The 16,875-nt window shown below is 38.0% G+C and overlaps 1 protein-coding gene across 1 annotated transcript; it reads left to right on the top strand.

Moving 5' to 3' along the window:
- Nucleotides 1-11,298: 11,298 nt before the first annotated feature.
- Nucleotides 11,299-15,930, top strand: LOC101175013 (extracellular calcium-sensing receptor-like). Its single transcript, XM_078956475.1, has 9 exons — nt 11,299-11,565; nt 11,658-12,144; nt 12,220-12,327; nt 12,408-12,574; nt 12,692-13,163; nt 13,239-13,469; nt 13,569-13,692; nt 13,789-14,261; nt 14,338-15,930. The coding sequence occupies exons 1-9, from the start codon at nt 11,339-11,341 to the stop codon at nt 14,776-14,778; spliced, it is 2,730 nt and encodes a 909-aa protein (XP_078812601.1). The 5' UTR covers nt 11,299-11,338; the 3' UTR covers nt 14,779-15,930.
- Nucleotides 15,931-16,875: the final 945 nt, after the last annotated feature.

Genomic DNA, 16,875 nt, shown 5'->3' with positions numbered 1-16,875 from the left:
ATCCCATTACTGCATTTTTAGTGATGCAAACCAAAATTCTTCTAAATACTTTTATGCAATAAAGCATAAACTGGTAATGATTATTTGACACAACCACACTGCTGTTTTGATGAAAACATGAACACATAAGGAAAAAATAAATGTGTTCTGTTCTTTTAAGTATTTCAATGTCTATTTTGTGTTATTTCAGTCATACTTTTTGTTTGTTCTCAATCTTCTGACTCTTAGAATTCTACATACAAAGTCTACATACCTTACTTCAGTGCTGCTATTTAAAAAGCTCACAATGTTAAGTGATTCTTGATTTTAACTAGTTTTTTATGGTACTAAAAGAATAATAGATTGAATAGGAAAAGTACTTTAAAATAAAATTTTAAACAGATTTATGTTCAATGAAGCTTTGGCTTATCATGTGACAATGGCGGCTTAAGTCAGATGGTGGCCATAGACAAATGTCAAACACACTGAACATTTTTAATACAAGACCATTTTAAAACTAGTTTAGTTTGGATTGTAAAAGCACAATGCTTAGGTGAGCACAATCAGACCTTAAGCTCTTTAACCATCGTATTCTTTTTCTGTCAATCAAAGTGGTCTCTCTGTATTTCCGGAGCTTTCAAAAACACATTTATTAGAGTTAGTTTAACCATTTAACTAAGTGTTTATGAAAGCTCAACTTAAGTTTATCTGCATGTCTGCACAAATCAGATTAAGTTTGTTGGAATGTCAATCGCAATGGTGGCACGAAGAATTCGTTTGGCTTATTATTCTGATTATATTGTGTCACTGCAAGCTTTTGGGGAAGAGGAAATAGGAGTGTAACAATTAATGGACTTAATCAATGAATCGATTTATATTCCCATGATCCAACCAGATCCATCTGTCTAAGGCAAGTTGTTAATCAAATTGGCCTTTACCATTATAAAATTGTTTCAAAATGAAAAAAAAAAAAAACTATTATGATCGATATTGGAAAATACCATTTGGATTGAGGTTAAGTAGGTTTATTTTACAATACGGTAAAAACAACTACGTTCCATCACAGCGGACAACACATGTGTGATGACAGCAAAAATAATCAAGCCATCGTTCCAATACCATGTGTGGAAACACTTTGAATTTTGCAAAGATATGTGATCATATAGTGTGGTAGAATGTTCTAATATTTCCTTTGATGTTGAAAAACAACAGTGGACTGAACTTTATGAAACAAAAGTAAATGGATTTGACATTAATTCTTGTTTACTTGTTTGTTTGTTTGTTCACATATTTGATTTATACTGGGTGATCTTGCAAGAAATATTACTATTTTTTCAGGTTAAAAATTTTATCAGCCAGTGAAGTGTAAATCTGACATTTGTAATATGTGTGAATTGAGATTTTTTGACTTTTTATCCTTTTTATTACCACTCCTTCCCCTTACACAGACATCAAACTGCAGTCAGAGCAATTATTCTACTAATTCTCATTTATTGATTATTTATAGGGTTTTATTGAAGAACAATTTGAGTATTTTGAACATTTTGAAGGAATCTTCAGTAGATCAGATATGCAAATCTAGATTGATTTTTGACAAATCTGCTATCATAACCATAACTTACATTGCTTGTTTCTATGTTTTTCCTGGATTTCCTGTGGGGCCTTGAGACCACCTGAGCCACCAGTTTACTGCTTCATGAAAAAAAAAATGAAAAAACGAATTAAATAAAAAAATAACGTTATTTAGCTGAACTTAGCAAAACCAGGGTTCAACTCCGGGCTGCTCCCTGTTCCCTTCTCTACCTCTGCCGGTTCCAAGCCCGGCTTGAGAAGGTTGCGTCAGGAAGGGCATCCGGCGTAAAACATTGCCAAATTTACCATGCGACTTGTTCGCTGTGGCGACCCCTGATGGGAGAAGCCGAAAGTGGAAGAAGAATTTAGCTGAACTTAGCAATATTGTAATGGAATCTTTTCACTGTATTTACATATTTAATATATATTTCTAAATATATGTTATATTATATTTCTGTTCTATTTTATTAATTTTTTTCATTTCCTAATTTGTTCTATATGTTTATTTTCAAAACAGTGAATGAAGATTGTAAAAAAAAAGTCATACAAATAATTAATTCATTACTTTGGCTTTGATCATTCTCTTAGCTATACATGTCACATTACACAGGGATTTGTTACTGAATGGGGAATTAAAAATGACACTTTCTTCATAAGATCAAAACAAACAATTAGGTATAGCTGACTTAACAAAGCATTGAGCTGTGTCAAGTTTAATTTGGTGTTGTTCTAGTTTTTAGCCTACGGGAGGTTTGAAAGTCATTGGATATGTCTCTTAATCCCTCTTCAATTTAAAATTAAGAATTCAACTCTTCGCTTTTTTAGATGTGGCCTTCACACGCCATTGGTCATGCCTTTTGGGAGCTTATTTAGCAACACGCCGGTGGTAAATTGCAGTTGCCTTAGGCTTGACTGTGACTCTTGCTCTTCCAAAACATGAGCTTGTTAATAAACCAACTCCTTTGGGATTTGAAAAGGTCTCCATCCTGCCTTGAGAATGTTCCTGTAATGTTGGAGTGGAAACTTCATCTCAGGAAGGTTGCATCAGAATCCCGACACCCACTCGAGACACAGTGGAAGTTTTAATTAAACATGGCACTACTTTTAACTTTAGAACACAAAGATGCAGAATCAAGATTTTTTGGTTTAAAATCTATATACAGTTTTAAAGATTTTGAACACTAAACAATGTGGTCATTTTCTAAAATAGTATTTAATTATGTAAACATTTGTTTTGGCGTGTCTAAACATTTAAACACTTAAATAAATGATTAAGAAATAAAATGTGTAGATACAACTAAGTAGCTCTATTGTTGCCAATTCAACATTGACTATCTATGCAGCTCCGTTATTCTCATAGAGGAGCTTTTACCCACTTATCTTTACAACATTGTATCAGTTCATTGACCTTATTCGCTTATCTATTTATCCAGCTTACTTTAGTCTGGGCGAAGGTCTGGCCTGTGACTCAAGCCTTTTTTTAAATCTATTTTTTTAATTCATTGTATCTGTTGTATCTACCCTGCGACAGACTTGTCCAGGGTGCCCCCTGCCTTCACCCACAAGTGGCCGGGATAGGCTCCAGCAGCCCTGTGAGCCCGAAAGGGAATAAACGGAAGAAAATGAATGATGAATGAATGTATCTGTTGGTGGCATATTACCTTGAGGAAGACAGCTGGAGGAAGCAAAGTTGGAGATCTAAAGGTTATTTTTAGGAGTGACATGGATGGAAAGGATCAGAAATGAATCCATCAGAGGAAGAGCTCATGTTAGATGTTTTGGAGATAAATGCAGGGAAGCAGATTGAGGTAGTTTGAACACATTGAGAGTAGAAGGTATGATAATGTTCGTAAAAGGATGCTGAGATTGGAGCTACTAGGAAAGACGCCTAGTGTAAGCCCACAGAGGAGGTTCATGAGGGCAGTTGGTGTGAATGAAGAGAATACTGAACACAGAATTAAATGGAGGCGGTTGAGTTGCTGTAATAATCCCTAAAAGGAGCAGCCAAAAGGCAAAGAATATGAATAAATATCAGAATCATTGCCAGCGACTTGTGCAGTGATTCAAACCCCAGTGTCAATTCTGCTCCATGCCAGAGACTAAACTGTTGTCAGCCGTTGCTCTAGATGTGTCATTGTTTGCTCACTTGCAGATTTGGAAACATATTTTCTCTTTCTTTGTTCTTAAATAAAGAAGAATTTCACCTGTCAATAATAAAAACAGACTGCATCCAAGTTGTCTGAAATAAATGTAATATACTGAATCAAACAGATCAGCTGCAAAGTTTTGCTTCTGTAGGTCCAGTGGTGATAATTTTCCATGTTGGTGTAGTGTCCACATACAATAGAACTGAATGGTGGAAACCAACAAACTCTGCTTTACAGTCTATGGTATCCAACTCTGACTTCTGAAGGGTGCACAACTTTCATATAATGCATTAGGTTTCCATCTTCTGGAGATGCTGTGGTACTGCTTTAAAGACCAAAAATACCACAGGTTAGTATGCAAACGCTGGTGATGCAAAGAGAAAAATGACAAAAGAGCAACAAATATTTAAAGGCAAACACAGAAAGTAAATTTAGCAGTGTTGGAGGTAAAATATTTTAAATAGAAAATGCAATTATGAACTATAATTAGGATGTTGTGGGGCAGGAAATTAAAGCCAAACCACTTTAATAAAATAATATATTATAATATATGTAAAAAATAGTGTCTTGGCTGTTCCTCATTGTGCCAGAGCAGTCTCCAATGTGCCACAACTTTACATTTATGACAAACATTTTAAAGACTAAGATTAAACAGAAAAAATCTTTTGGTTTAATCTTTAAAACAAATCAGACTGTCAAAAAAATCGAAGGTTATGTTACATAGAATTTAGCTTGAGACTGACTCAAGCATAAAATCAAATAAAAAAATATTTGCATTTTCAGATTAATCAACTTTAAAACTCACTAGTTTATTTCCTACGCCAACATTTTTGGCACAAGCATCTTACTTTATTTAGGCCTTAAATTGTTTCAGAAGTAGTGTTTCAAGTTGTTCCTGCCTCTGCTAGGACTCTACAACAATGTAGATTGTAGGGTCATAACTGGAATCTAAATTTTGAAAATGTTTGTCATACAGTCTTTTGAATGTCAATGATTAACTTGCAATCTTTCATTCTATATTTTCTTAATCCTTCACAAAATCTTTAGGTGCTGCAGGAAACAAACTATGATCAATAGTAGTGCAGAGAAACATCATTTGATATAAAATATCACTGGGAAATTTATGAGACCCTTTAATATTTAATTCACCCAGACCTAGGACTCCAACACCAGCAATGTTACCTCATAGGCTAAAGGCAAAAAGATTTTTATTCCCAAAAATAAGAAAACTAGAGCATCAGGGAATAATTGACTTAAATCATTGTTTGCCATAAATATCTGATGACTGTGTGCATGTATCCAAATATTTATTTAGTCAAAACTCTGATAAAATAAGCCTACTGGCATAAATCATTACATGACGAATAATAATCTACACAAGATGATGTACCTACCAACGCATAATTAAGAGCAATTTCAAATCCTTTACACTGATAAAATACCGGTACATACATTTATCTAATCCAAATAAAAACAAAAAATGTTTCAGCCTGAAAAGGAAAATGTGTTTTTGTGGCATCTGAGCTGGGTTTTTGTACAAATGAGACTCATGTATGCTGTCAAAAGAGTGCACTATGTTCTCCATGGTACTGAACCATTCATACAATGCCCCTCAAACAATCCGATCTAGTACTTTTAGAGGAGTTCCACAAAACATGGCATTTTGTACTGTTTTTTTTTTTTTTTTTTTACCAGTGTTAGATGTTATGCCCAACAATGCTTTGCGAGCAGAAATCAAATAATTAAGTTATATTTAAGTTATAAAAGACATCCAGCATCTTTTAAAATGTTTAATTATCTATTTTTTTTTCTTGCCATGTGTCTTTATAGCCGCATGTTTAGTGCAGGTACAGGGTTCTGATCCTACTATGAAGACCAAGGCTGGACAACAGTAACACTGGGACAAACATAAAGAGATATTTTTATTAATATTATGAAATAAAAATACTACTATACTATACTATACTATACTATAATAATAAATATAAAAATAACACTTTTTAGTTTTTACAGGTTTAATTAGATTTATTTTATGTTACTTTATTAACTGTTCATCTTTTCTTAAAATATGGTTCTTATGCAAAGTATGTGGATATTTTTCTATTTATATGAATTTTATTTTTCTTATTTATGTATGCATAGTTTAAATCATAATCTTCACATAAACAAATCTATAAGCTTTGCATGTTTTGTTTCACTCTTCAAGAGGATAATTTTACTTTCTCAATATTAGTTTACTTGGAAAAACTGTTTGGGAAAAACAATTATTTAAGTCTTGATTATTCAAACCAAATTTCCTGCACACCACCTGGTGAGCTGATGTTTTACAGCCTCGGGTCTCGATATAATTACTCCTATCGGAAACATTTGCTTGTCTGTGCTTGCCCATCTGGTTCCTCACCCGCCCTTTTTTAGCCTGAGGTGGAAAAGGTAATCTGGCAGGTTTGACATGATGTCATGGTGTCACACGCCTTCATGTTGAGCGCACAAACAAGTACGTCCCAAGTGCGTATTGTGTAGTAGTTGTACAAGTTGTTATTCATTAATCTCCGGGCAAAAAAACAAAATATAAAAAAAACACTTCTGTCTTGTGTGTAATTTTCCAGATGAACAAACAAGCCACACATAAACATGTCTTACACATGTCTGATTATCTTTGAGAATATAACATCATATTTACATTTAACTAAATTGCAGAGTACATGTTTTATGTGACACCTTTATACAAGTTAAGGTCAATAAAACATATCTAAATAATATAAATAAAGCTAAAACTAGTACATTTTGGAATTAAGACTTAAAATACTTAATGAAATTCAAATTTTTCAGAGAAGCTAAAAATGGTTTTTAATCACTTGTATCGATTATTCTTTATTTATTAAGTTGTTCTCGAAAAAGTAGTGTTGACCACAATAAAATAAACATAGGGATTCCTTGTTTACTAAAACCCAGTGTTTTTCTCCACAAATATTAAATTCAGCTGCGTGATCCATCCCATTCTGACTTCTTCTAGAGTACCAGTACTTTATTTTTATTTTACCCTCAAAAACTTCTTTTACATCTTTTACACAGTTTTTGCATTCAGATCTTTGTTTTTTTGTTTTCACCATTGAAAGGATTATCATCATGCTCGATAATTCAGCTATTTTTTTTTTTTAGTTTAATTTGATCATTTAAGTTGACCTATTGTTGGATAAACCATAATTATGAACAAAGATAATACTGGACCACATGCTTTAGTCAGTACTTTGCCCATTTCTTAAAGTTTACCATATCCTCCAAATTATGTATGCAGCACTTACAGTCTTCTTTATGGTCACTAGTGTCTAAAATCTACCACATATGAATGCAAACTACTAAGTATTATAATAAAAAGGTCACTACAGAGTTTCATAATTGTAGATGTAAAAATACAATTAGTTGATATTTGATTGATTTGATATTTCAAGTACATTCGCAAAAGGTCATAATCCATTCTCAACTATTATACTACACACTGGGCATGTGATGCACATTCAAGAATACGCTAAACCCACATTCTTAAGTGTCCTACGGTTGGAAGAGGCTTGGTGCGAAATGTCCAAGCAGTGCAAATCTTGCGACTCTTGGTCAAGGCTTTTACTTTCATAGCTCTATTTTGATATATAAAAGACTTGGTGTCATTTGACTCCGACCGGACACAAACCACAATTATCAATTTCCCAAAAAAACCAAAAACCTGCATTGCTGAACCCAAAAAAAGATCTTTGGGATGAGCTAAAACTCAAAGATTGTGTCCAACATGATTGTCTGACTAGAAAAACCTACCCTGGATACATTCCTCTAAAATTTACCCCAAACCTGCGAAGAGTTAAGGCTTATAAAAATAAAAGAACTAAAACCATATAAACATTCCTTTTTTTTTCACTTGTCCTGTCCAACAGCTGGGCAAATATATGAGAGCTGAAGGCCTCTTGTGTTGGACATATTTTACTTTAACAACAGGGGTTATGAATCTCCTGAAAAGCCAGAGGTATGTCTGAATAAACCCCTTTTGTCATCTAGGCTAAACTTTATTCATTTTAATCATATTTGAAAATCTTTTGTGTTGGACCGGACGGAAAAGGAAAGGAGGGAAGAACAGAGAGGGATGTTGGAGGGGGGGGGGGGGGGGGGGGCGTTGGAGGGTGATTATAGAAGGGGGGGTAAAACCCTGAAGCAGCATAAAGTAACAAGTTGCTGCTGGATGGTTACAATCATTACAGTGAGGTTCAGATGTAATAAAAGTCTACAAGGGCGGGGCCTATCCACACACACACTATAATGTTATAAACATACCTGTTGGCTCCAAAATTGTTCACATGTCAACATGTGCACAATACAAATAATGTTCAAGCACGCATACTTATGCCTTCAAACCCACTAGTGTGAAATATTTCATTCGATCACGCAAAGTATTTGCTAACACCTGTGCTGTATTGAGTGTCTATGTTCTTATAAAATGGATGATGGAATGTAAAAAGCAGGAGGGAGAGTGCCCAGTCATCCCCACACCAAGACCCCCGCCTCATCGGCAGCCAGAACCCCCCAACTCCTGCACGGCAGCAGATAGAGAACACCCGCCCCCCGGGCAATCACATCCGCCACCCAGGCCAGGGCCAGCAGGACCGCCACGGGGCCCCCAAAGTCAGAGAGCAGGGGGGCATGGGGGGACAGAGAGTGCAAGATCCAGCCCAACCAGGAAAGCAGCCCCCCGCCGCGCCAGGAGGGCCCAACGCGGGGCCCCGCCCCAGAAGAGCACCCACAGCCCCAGACGAGCACCTCACCACCACCCAGGAGTTCTAGGCAACCCCCCACCCAAACCCCAGGTACGAGCCAGGACCCCCCCAAGGGAGACCCGCCCCACGCTCTAGGCAGCCACCCACCCAGCCCACGGTTGGTCCAGGAGAGAGCAAGGCAGAGGGACAGCCATCCCCGCACAGGATGTGGACACCCAGGGGAAGAGGGGGTCCACAAGAAGTTTTGCAAACATGGCCCGACCAGGCTCGCCCACAGTTGGAAATTTGTCGAGGCCCGGCACTCAGAGGCAAAGACCAGAACCCACATCACAGGGACACGGACACCCACAGGCTCAGATGTAATGTGATCCCCGGCTCTTGGCCTTGCCAGAAAGCTCAGGGATCCCTCTCCCTGCGTGGAGAAAGGACTGCTGAGCCCAGGAAGCCAGCACCTAGGGAACACGGCTGCCATTGCGAAGGGCCCAGTACCCCCTATCAGGGATGGGGTAGGGGACAGATGATCCGAGGTCCCACCTTCCTTGTGAAATGCATGTGTGTGTGTTTGTGTGTGTGTGTGCATGTACATGTGTTTGCGTTGAAGGGTATATTTTGAGGGGTAATGGGTGTGTGTACTAAGGGGTTCAGTTAAAATTGGCCGGTAGGGCACTGAGAGGACATCTGCTACTTGCTGGCAGTGATGTCCAAGCAACCCCCCCTACCAAGGGTCCTACATGTCTAAGGTGCAATTTATATAAACATTCCTGAAATCCATCTTTAGAACCCACTGAATCCCTTTTAGGGTCACATTGTTGCAAAAGCTAACCCAGCTACTATTAGGCAAAGGTGTGGGACCTTTTGAATGGTTGCCAGTCCATTGCAGGGCCATATACTTACAGGCTCACTTTGGGGCAATTTAAAGAATCTAATTTATAGAAGCCTTTGAAGAATGTCTTTGGACTGTGGGAGGGAGCCAGAGTGCCTGAAAAAAGCCTACACATCCACGGGGAGAACATGCAAACTCCACACATATTTGTCCCAGGTGGGATTTGAACCACAACGTTTTTGCAGTGAGTCAAGGGCGCCAACCACTGCCCCACCTTACATCCCCATACAACTTTGCATCAGAAATAATGGACAAAATTATAAAGCAATCAGCAATGTGCCATAGCACCTACCTTTTTTGGCTTCTGCAAAAAAAAGAAAGAAAAAAAACGTTTTGGAAAACAAAAGCATATTTCCCTGAAATAAAGATGAATGTTTAAAAAAAAAGAAGAAAAGGTAAGTATTTCTTTCAGTAGTAAATTATTGATCATAACTGCTTGGATGATAATATATGTTCACTGTTTTAACTAAAGGTCATTAGACTTGAAGCAATTCTGAATGTGTTCCGAATTAATCATAAAACTTTTATTAGTTTGCCGACATTGAAGACGCATTTGAAACAACTCAAATTTCAAAACTCAAACGCTATCATCCAATGAGTGATGTCCCACAATGTCTACCTGCTTTGGTTTCGTATTGTGTTTCATTTTTTAACATTTAATTTTCATTTCTAAAAATGTTCTTTTTTTCAAAATCTTTTTCATTTTTTTTTTGAAATATTGTTTTTTAGTTTTTGGAATTCTGTTATGAATTATAACATGTGTTTGTAAATGTAAACTGTAAATGTAAACTTTAATGTGCTTTTGGAATGAGTGATTTGTAGATGTAATTTGCACTTAAGGGCCACCATAAAGAGACACTGTGGTCAACCCCAAACACACTGAAGGGATCATATCCTTGTGGTGGCTTGACTTGAGTGTAACTGAGATGAATGATGTTCGGGGGGGGGGGGGGGGGGGGGGGGGGGTGTTGTGTCAGACATTCCTGCTGAGAATGCTTTTCTAGATAAGTTTTAGATCATGGGTGCATAGTCTATTTATATCAACTTTTTAAAAGGCTGTTTTTTTTTACTTTTTTTGAGCCCAGAAACATGTGAAAAACAAAAACACCACATTAAAGAAACACCCTTGGATGAGTTATGATTGCTTTGGGTTCAGTAATGCAAATCTTTCCATCTCTGTCACACAGGGGTGCATTTAGTTGTAAGGACACCTGAACAGCCCCCGGCAGTGCAACAAATAGCATGTTTGCTTCATACATTATTGTGCTCTGTTTTATAGCCTGAAGGCTTTTGCTTGATAATGATTCACCACCTGATGATTTGTTAATAAAAACTGATTCCCCATGCAATGGTTTGGGGGGAAAATTAAAAGAAGGTAATTCTTTTTAGTTTAAACAAGACTTTTCAAAGACAAGGGCAAAATGGTTATTCGTGAGTAAAGTGAAGGTTAAAAGGTATAATAGTCTCCTCTAAAGGATAGAAACAAACCTGACTGAACATGCAGTGCAGTTAGAAGCCCCAGATGATTCTTGCTTACCATCTGACATATCACATTATTGAAGGATGAGTTAGTTCTATTCAGGCATAACATACTGAGATGACAGAGCTCAGGTCTGTTTCCATTATGGTCAAGTGCCCATTCCAGTTGTTATTGTTGTTGAACAGTGGAGGGGTGAGTCCTTTTCCATTAACCAGATGCTAAGGGGAAACTTGGGCAACTTGACAGTTGTGATACCTGGCAGGTACTTGATATATACAGACATCTTTTACTTGAAGCACCCCAGTTTGTATGTAGATTGTTGTTGCAATGTGGTAATGATAATGCCATCTGAAGACTCTTTCTCTTAAGAGAGGGTACTAACTTTACATGATTTCTACATTTCTAAAGGTTTTATTTTTGCAGCCTGGGCAAATTTCGTTTGATTGCAAATTATTTTATTTTATTTTTTTTAAACTCATGTCAATTGGAGTTCCTGTGAATTTCCTGTGAATTTGGTGAAATGCTGAGGAGAGCCAGACTTCTATTTTTTGGGTTCTTCTGCAGTGTCGTTCACAACACCCTCCAGGGCCAGGGCACTCAGTGTCAAAAAAACCCTAGTGCTACCTCCCTGTCTGTCCTGCAGAAAAGGGGGGACATCATACTGGGAGGCCTCTTCTCCCTTCATGACATGGTGGTGGAGCCCAGACTGAATTTTAGCTCTCCGTCTCCTCCCACAAAATGCACCAGGTAAGCCGCTTTTGATCCAACTGTAAACTGTAACTGAGCTACGTTACTTCAGTATTTGAGATTTCAGATTCACTTAGTTGAATTTCCTTTAGGTTTAATTTTCGGACTTTCCGCTGGATGCAAACTATGATATTTGCTATTGAAGAGATTAACAGAGTTGGAGCGCTCCTTCCCAACTTTACTCTTGGCTATAAGATCTATGATTCCTGCAGTACGCCTCACCAGGCTTTGAGAGCTGCCCTGGAGCTCATGGGGGGTGAGAGCCGTTCTGGGTTAGAAGGAGAGACTTTGAGTCAAGACACCTGCCATGGTGCAGTCCCCGTGGTGATAGGAGACGGCGGCTCCACTCAGTCTCTCGTTGTGGCTCGTTTCATGGGAGTCTTCCATGTGCCACAGGTAAATGTATCACATCACTATGCTTTCTGTCAGCTCTTAAAAAAGTTCAAACTAGTAATTAAATATGTTTGTAATGAAAGTCTTAATGTTTCACAGGTCAGCTATTTCTCCAGTTGTGCTTGTCTGAGCAACAAAAAGGAGTTTCCTTCTTTTTTAAGAACCATGCCTAGTGACTTCTTTCAGGTCAGAATCAACTAAAAAATGTTATAAACCTGTTTGTTTGTATTCATGTGTTTCCTAATTCTCTTATGTCCCCAGGTAGGTGCTCTTGCACAGCTTGTCAAGCATTTTGGCTGGACCTGGGTGGGTATTGTTGCAGGAGATGATGCATATGGACGCGGTGGTACAAAGATCTTTGCAGATGAGGTGAAAATGTTGATTTGTGTAAAACAGTTGGCTCTACATTAAGCCAAAATGTTATGGATATTTTTTCTTTTGTTCTTTAGATCAGTAAGTTGGGTGCTTGTGTTGCCTTTAATGAAATCATTCCTAAGAACCCATCCCAGAGTGAAATTTCACCAATCGTTGACAGCATCCGTTCATCTGGAGTTCACGTCATTCTGGTGTTTGCTGTTGAACAAGATGTTGCAGCGTTTTTTGATGAAGTGGTCAGGTATGATATATTGAATTCTGAATTGATCATGTTCTTCTGTTTACTGAAACTTCAAGCTGAGTTGGTGGCCAACAACGTGTTTTAATGTGAAAAATCGAATCTCCCCTCCAAATGCAGAAGTGGGCTCACTGGAATGCAGTGGCTGGCCAGTGAAGCTTGGAGCACAGCAGCCATCCTCTCCAATCCAAGGAAGTATCATCACATTCTGCAGGGAACTTTGGGATTTGCCATTCGTGGCGTAAACATTCCAGGGTTTAGGGACTTTCTGCTACGCCTGAATCCCTCAAGCCCAAATGCCAGTGAAGATCCTTTCCTCATTCCTTTCTGGGAAGAAGTGTTCCAATGTAGCCTTGACACCCAGGCTGATGATCAGAAAGCAGATGGTAAACCTTCATGCACTGGAACTGAGGATCTCAAGAACATACAAAATACCTATACAAATGTGGATCAGCTCAGGATTTCCTACAACGTCTACAAGGCAGTGTATGCTGTTGCCTATGCTTTGAAGGCTATGAGAAGCTGTGTGAGAGGAGAGGGTCCCTTTCCTCAAATGACTTGTCCTGATGCAGACAATGTACAGCCGTGGCAGGTACCATGTCAAGATCAGATCATCAAGGCTTGTCTTACAACAGTGTGTTGATATGATTTTTTAATTGTTTCTTAGCTATTGCATTTCATAAAGCTTGTTCAGTTCCAAAACGCATTCGCTGATGAAGTCAAGTTTGATGAGAATGGTGATGTTGCAGCCATGTACGACCTGGTTAACTGGCAGCTGAAACCTAATGGAGAAATGGACTTTGTTACCGTCGGGAAATTTGATGAAGCAACCCATGTTTCCGGAAAAAAGCTTCAGATTCAGGAAGAAGACATCCTCTGGAATGGCAACCATACCAAAGTAAAGTTTTTAACTGAATAGGATTTCAGTTTTTGATGTTTTTTTTCCGCACATTTTGTCAAGTTGTTTGAGAGTAGATTGGGTTTTTCCTCTGCTTAGGTTCCATTGTCAGTATGTAGCTCCATTTGTCCCCCAGGAACCCGGAAGGCAATCAGACCTAACTTCCCTATTTGCTGCCATGATTGTGTGGCTTGTACAGCTGGGAAGATTAGCAATCAGACTGGTAAGAGAATGTCATTGTCCTCATTATATTGGAAAGATTTAAAATCCACATTGGTAAAGAAAAGTGTGCTACATAACACTTTTTTTCTTTTATCAGATACCATAGAATGTGTGAGGTGCCTGTCAGAGTTCTGGTCCAATGCTGAGAGGACGGCCTGTGTTCCTAAACAAGTGGAGTTCCTCTCCTTCAGTGACACCATGGGGATAACACTGATGACTATTTCCCTCACTGGCTCCCTCAGCACCTCTGTTGTGGTCCTTGTATTTTTTTTGAACAGAAACACCCCCATTGTTAAAGCTAACAACTCCCATTTGAGCTTTTTACTCCTCTTCTCTTTGACATTGTGCTTCTTGTGCCCTTTGACCTTCATTGGCCAGCCTTCTAAGTGGTCTTGCATGCTGCGCCATACAGCATTTGGGATCAGCTCTGTCCTCTGTATCTCTTGCATTCTGGGAAAAACCATAGTGGTCCTATTTGCCTTTAAGGCAACCCTTCCTGGCAGTAAGATTATAAAGTGGTTTGGGACAGCACAGCAAAAGTCTATAATTACCTTTTCTACTCTGGTCCAGGTAAAGGAAAAAGAAGTTCAATAATGCGATGCATTTATTGCAACAGTGTGGTAAAACAGATTTATTTTGTGTGCAGGTGATCATCTGTGCAGTGTGGCTGGTTGTCGCACCCCCAAGACCACACCAAATGATGCCACGCGAGAGTGCCGTGGTTATACTATTGTGTGATGAAGGCTCCCTTGTGGCATTTGCCTGTGTCCTGGGCTACATTGGCCTTTTGGCGTGCTCCTGCCTTCTCCTGGCCTTCCTTGCCAGAAAACTTCCAGACAACTTCAATGAGGCCAAACTCATCACTTTCAGCATGCTCATCTTTTGCTCTGTGTGGCTAGCATTCATTCCCGCTTACATCAGCTCTCCAGGAAAGTATGCAACCGTGACCGAAGTGTTTGCTATTCTGGCCTCTAGTTATGGATTGCTAGGGTGCATTTTTGCCCCAAAGTGCTACATAATTCTACTTAGACCAGGGAAAAATACAAGACAACAAATTATGTTAAGAATTCTCACTGGAAGACATTAGAAATATTTTTTTTTCCCAGAATTTGAGGAGAAACATGTAAATGTGTTGGGTTTTCTGTTGAATGGTGGTGATGATGACTTTGTGCCACCAGATGGAAGTGTTGTGTCATAAATATGGATTGTTTGTAAATTTATGAATAGACAAGCATGACTCAAAAAAAAAACAACCTTGATGTTCCTATCGGAGTTCATAAACACACATGCACACTACCACCCACAAATCCCCCCTTTATGTCTTTTACAGTTCTAACAGGCAGAAAAGCATCTGTCCATCCATGCACAGCTCCTCTATGACACTCTAAGAACATATGTGAAGGACATCCAAGCTCTTTATCTGACTGAGATCTGGCAGCAGTGTCCATGCTTATTTGACTATTGACAGGAGGATGCTTTCTTCTGAAGTATGCTCTGTTGAAAATCCCAGCTGTCATAGGCTAATTGAATCCTCATACTCCAGAGGCCTTTACACATAAACATCACGACTGGCTGTTCCCAACAATAACAAACTTGAGCGCAAGACATTTCTCCGGCTCTCCCAGCTGCTCTCAGGACAGCGCCGATTATCTGGGCTAATTGATCTGCTAAACTTCCATTGAAAGAGGAATACAGTGGGAGGTGTTGACATGGTGGGCCCAAGTCATCCATCAAGGACAGCTTCAGAAGAAGAATGCAACATTTTATTGACAACTACTAGCATTTACTTCCAAGGTTCCTTCCTCATATCCTATGCATCTAAAGTCCATTTCTGTCTTCATAAATTCAAATTCAAACCATTATAAGTCCATAGATTGATTTCTGTTCAGAGTGCCCTTCTATCTAATTGGTAATCTTTGAGGATATGGCAATATTTATAAGATTTAATCAAGGAAACCAGAATATATCATCTCCATTTGATAATTGAAAAAATAATTACATTTAAATGAGGAAAAATCTAATTTATAATTTCTTTACTGAAATAAATGGACCAGAAAATGACAGACACACATACTTATGGATAGATGGATATTAAGAGTACGGATAAGGGGATTGAACTGAGACTTCAGCGATGTGACATTAGCAAGACTTTGAACATTTATTCATCAGAAATCTTAATTAGGAAGCAATTGCATATCTCATGTTAACTAGATAATTGGATTAATTTACAAAAAAAAGAGAGAGGAAAGGGTGGAATTGTTTTAACATAAAGATGGAGTTGGAAAAACTATGTGAATGTAAGCTTTGCATTTTTGGATAAAATCATAAGAACTAAAGATAAACTGACTGCATTTTTTTTATTAAAATGGGTTGTTGTCTTTAACATTTAGTGAATTTGAATAAGATCAAGTATGAATTAATAACTTCAGACTGAAGATGCGTTTAATTCTAAAATTGTCTTTCAGTTGTCACTGCTTATAGTCAGTTAATTCAGCTCTATATATTTAAAGATAGGGACAAAAAGAGCCTCATCATAGTAAGACACTAATATAAGTAAAATTGCAAAATAGAAACATGAAAACAAAAACCATGAAAATCCAACAAGATCAGAAATCCCATTTTACTGATACAGATTCCTTTTTTTTGTTGCTTTTTCCATTGCCACATGAGCAATGATTATGCAGTATTTGCATTTTTTCCTTTCATTTGTCAGAGCTCTCATCTTTCCAGAGACATGAAGACTATTAAATTAGCAAATTGAAACAATGTGTTTGTTTTATTGTCACCCTGGCTTTTGGACAGCTTTTAAAATTGATACCAGTTCTTTTCAGACAGCTTCTTTTCAACTATTATGCAAGAAGGATGAGTGTAACAGCTCCATAGAAAGTGCAGCACAAACTAATGATCTCTACAGTAATAACACCAGTCACCAGAGATGTGCTCTGCCTCATTCTACAGGCGTCAAATAATTGGAAAGTTTAAAAAAACTATAGGGTTGTTTTGGAATATCGGCAGACTTATTTCATGTGCCCTAAAATGACAAAAAAGACAAGAAATTTCACCAAAATTGTAGATGCAGAATATTTCCCTCAAACAGTATATAAAGGATAAAGCAATGCTTCTTGTAGAAAATATTCCCACATTTGTTGCTTTTGAACTGATAAAAATTATAGTAGCTGTATGA

The sequence above is a fragment of the Oryzias latipes genome, chromosome 13, assembly GCF_053564925.1.
Source record: "Oryzias latipes strain Hd-rR chromosome 13, Olatipes_Hd-rR_3.1".
NCBI classification, from domain to species: domain Eukaryota; kingdom Metazoa; phylum Chordata; class Actinopteri; order Beloniformes; family Adrianichthyidae; genus Oryzias; species Oryzias latipes.
Note: the sequence above shows the minus strand (reverse complement) of the source record. Positions and strands in the feature narration are given on the sequence as shown.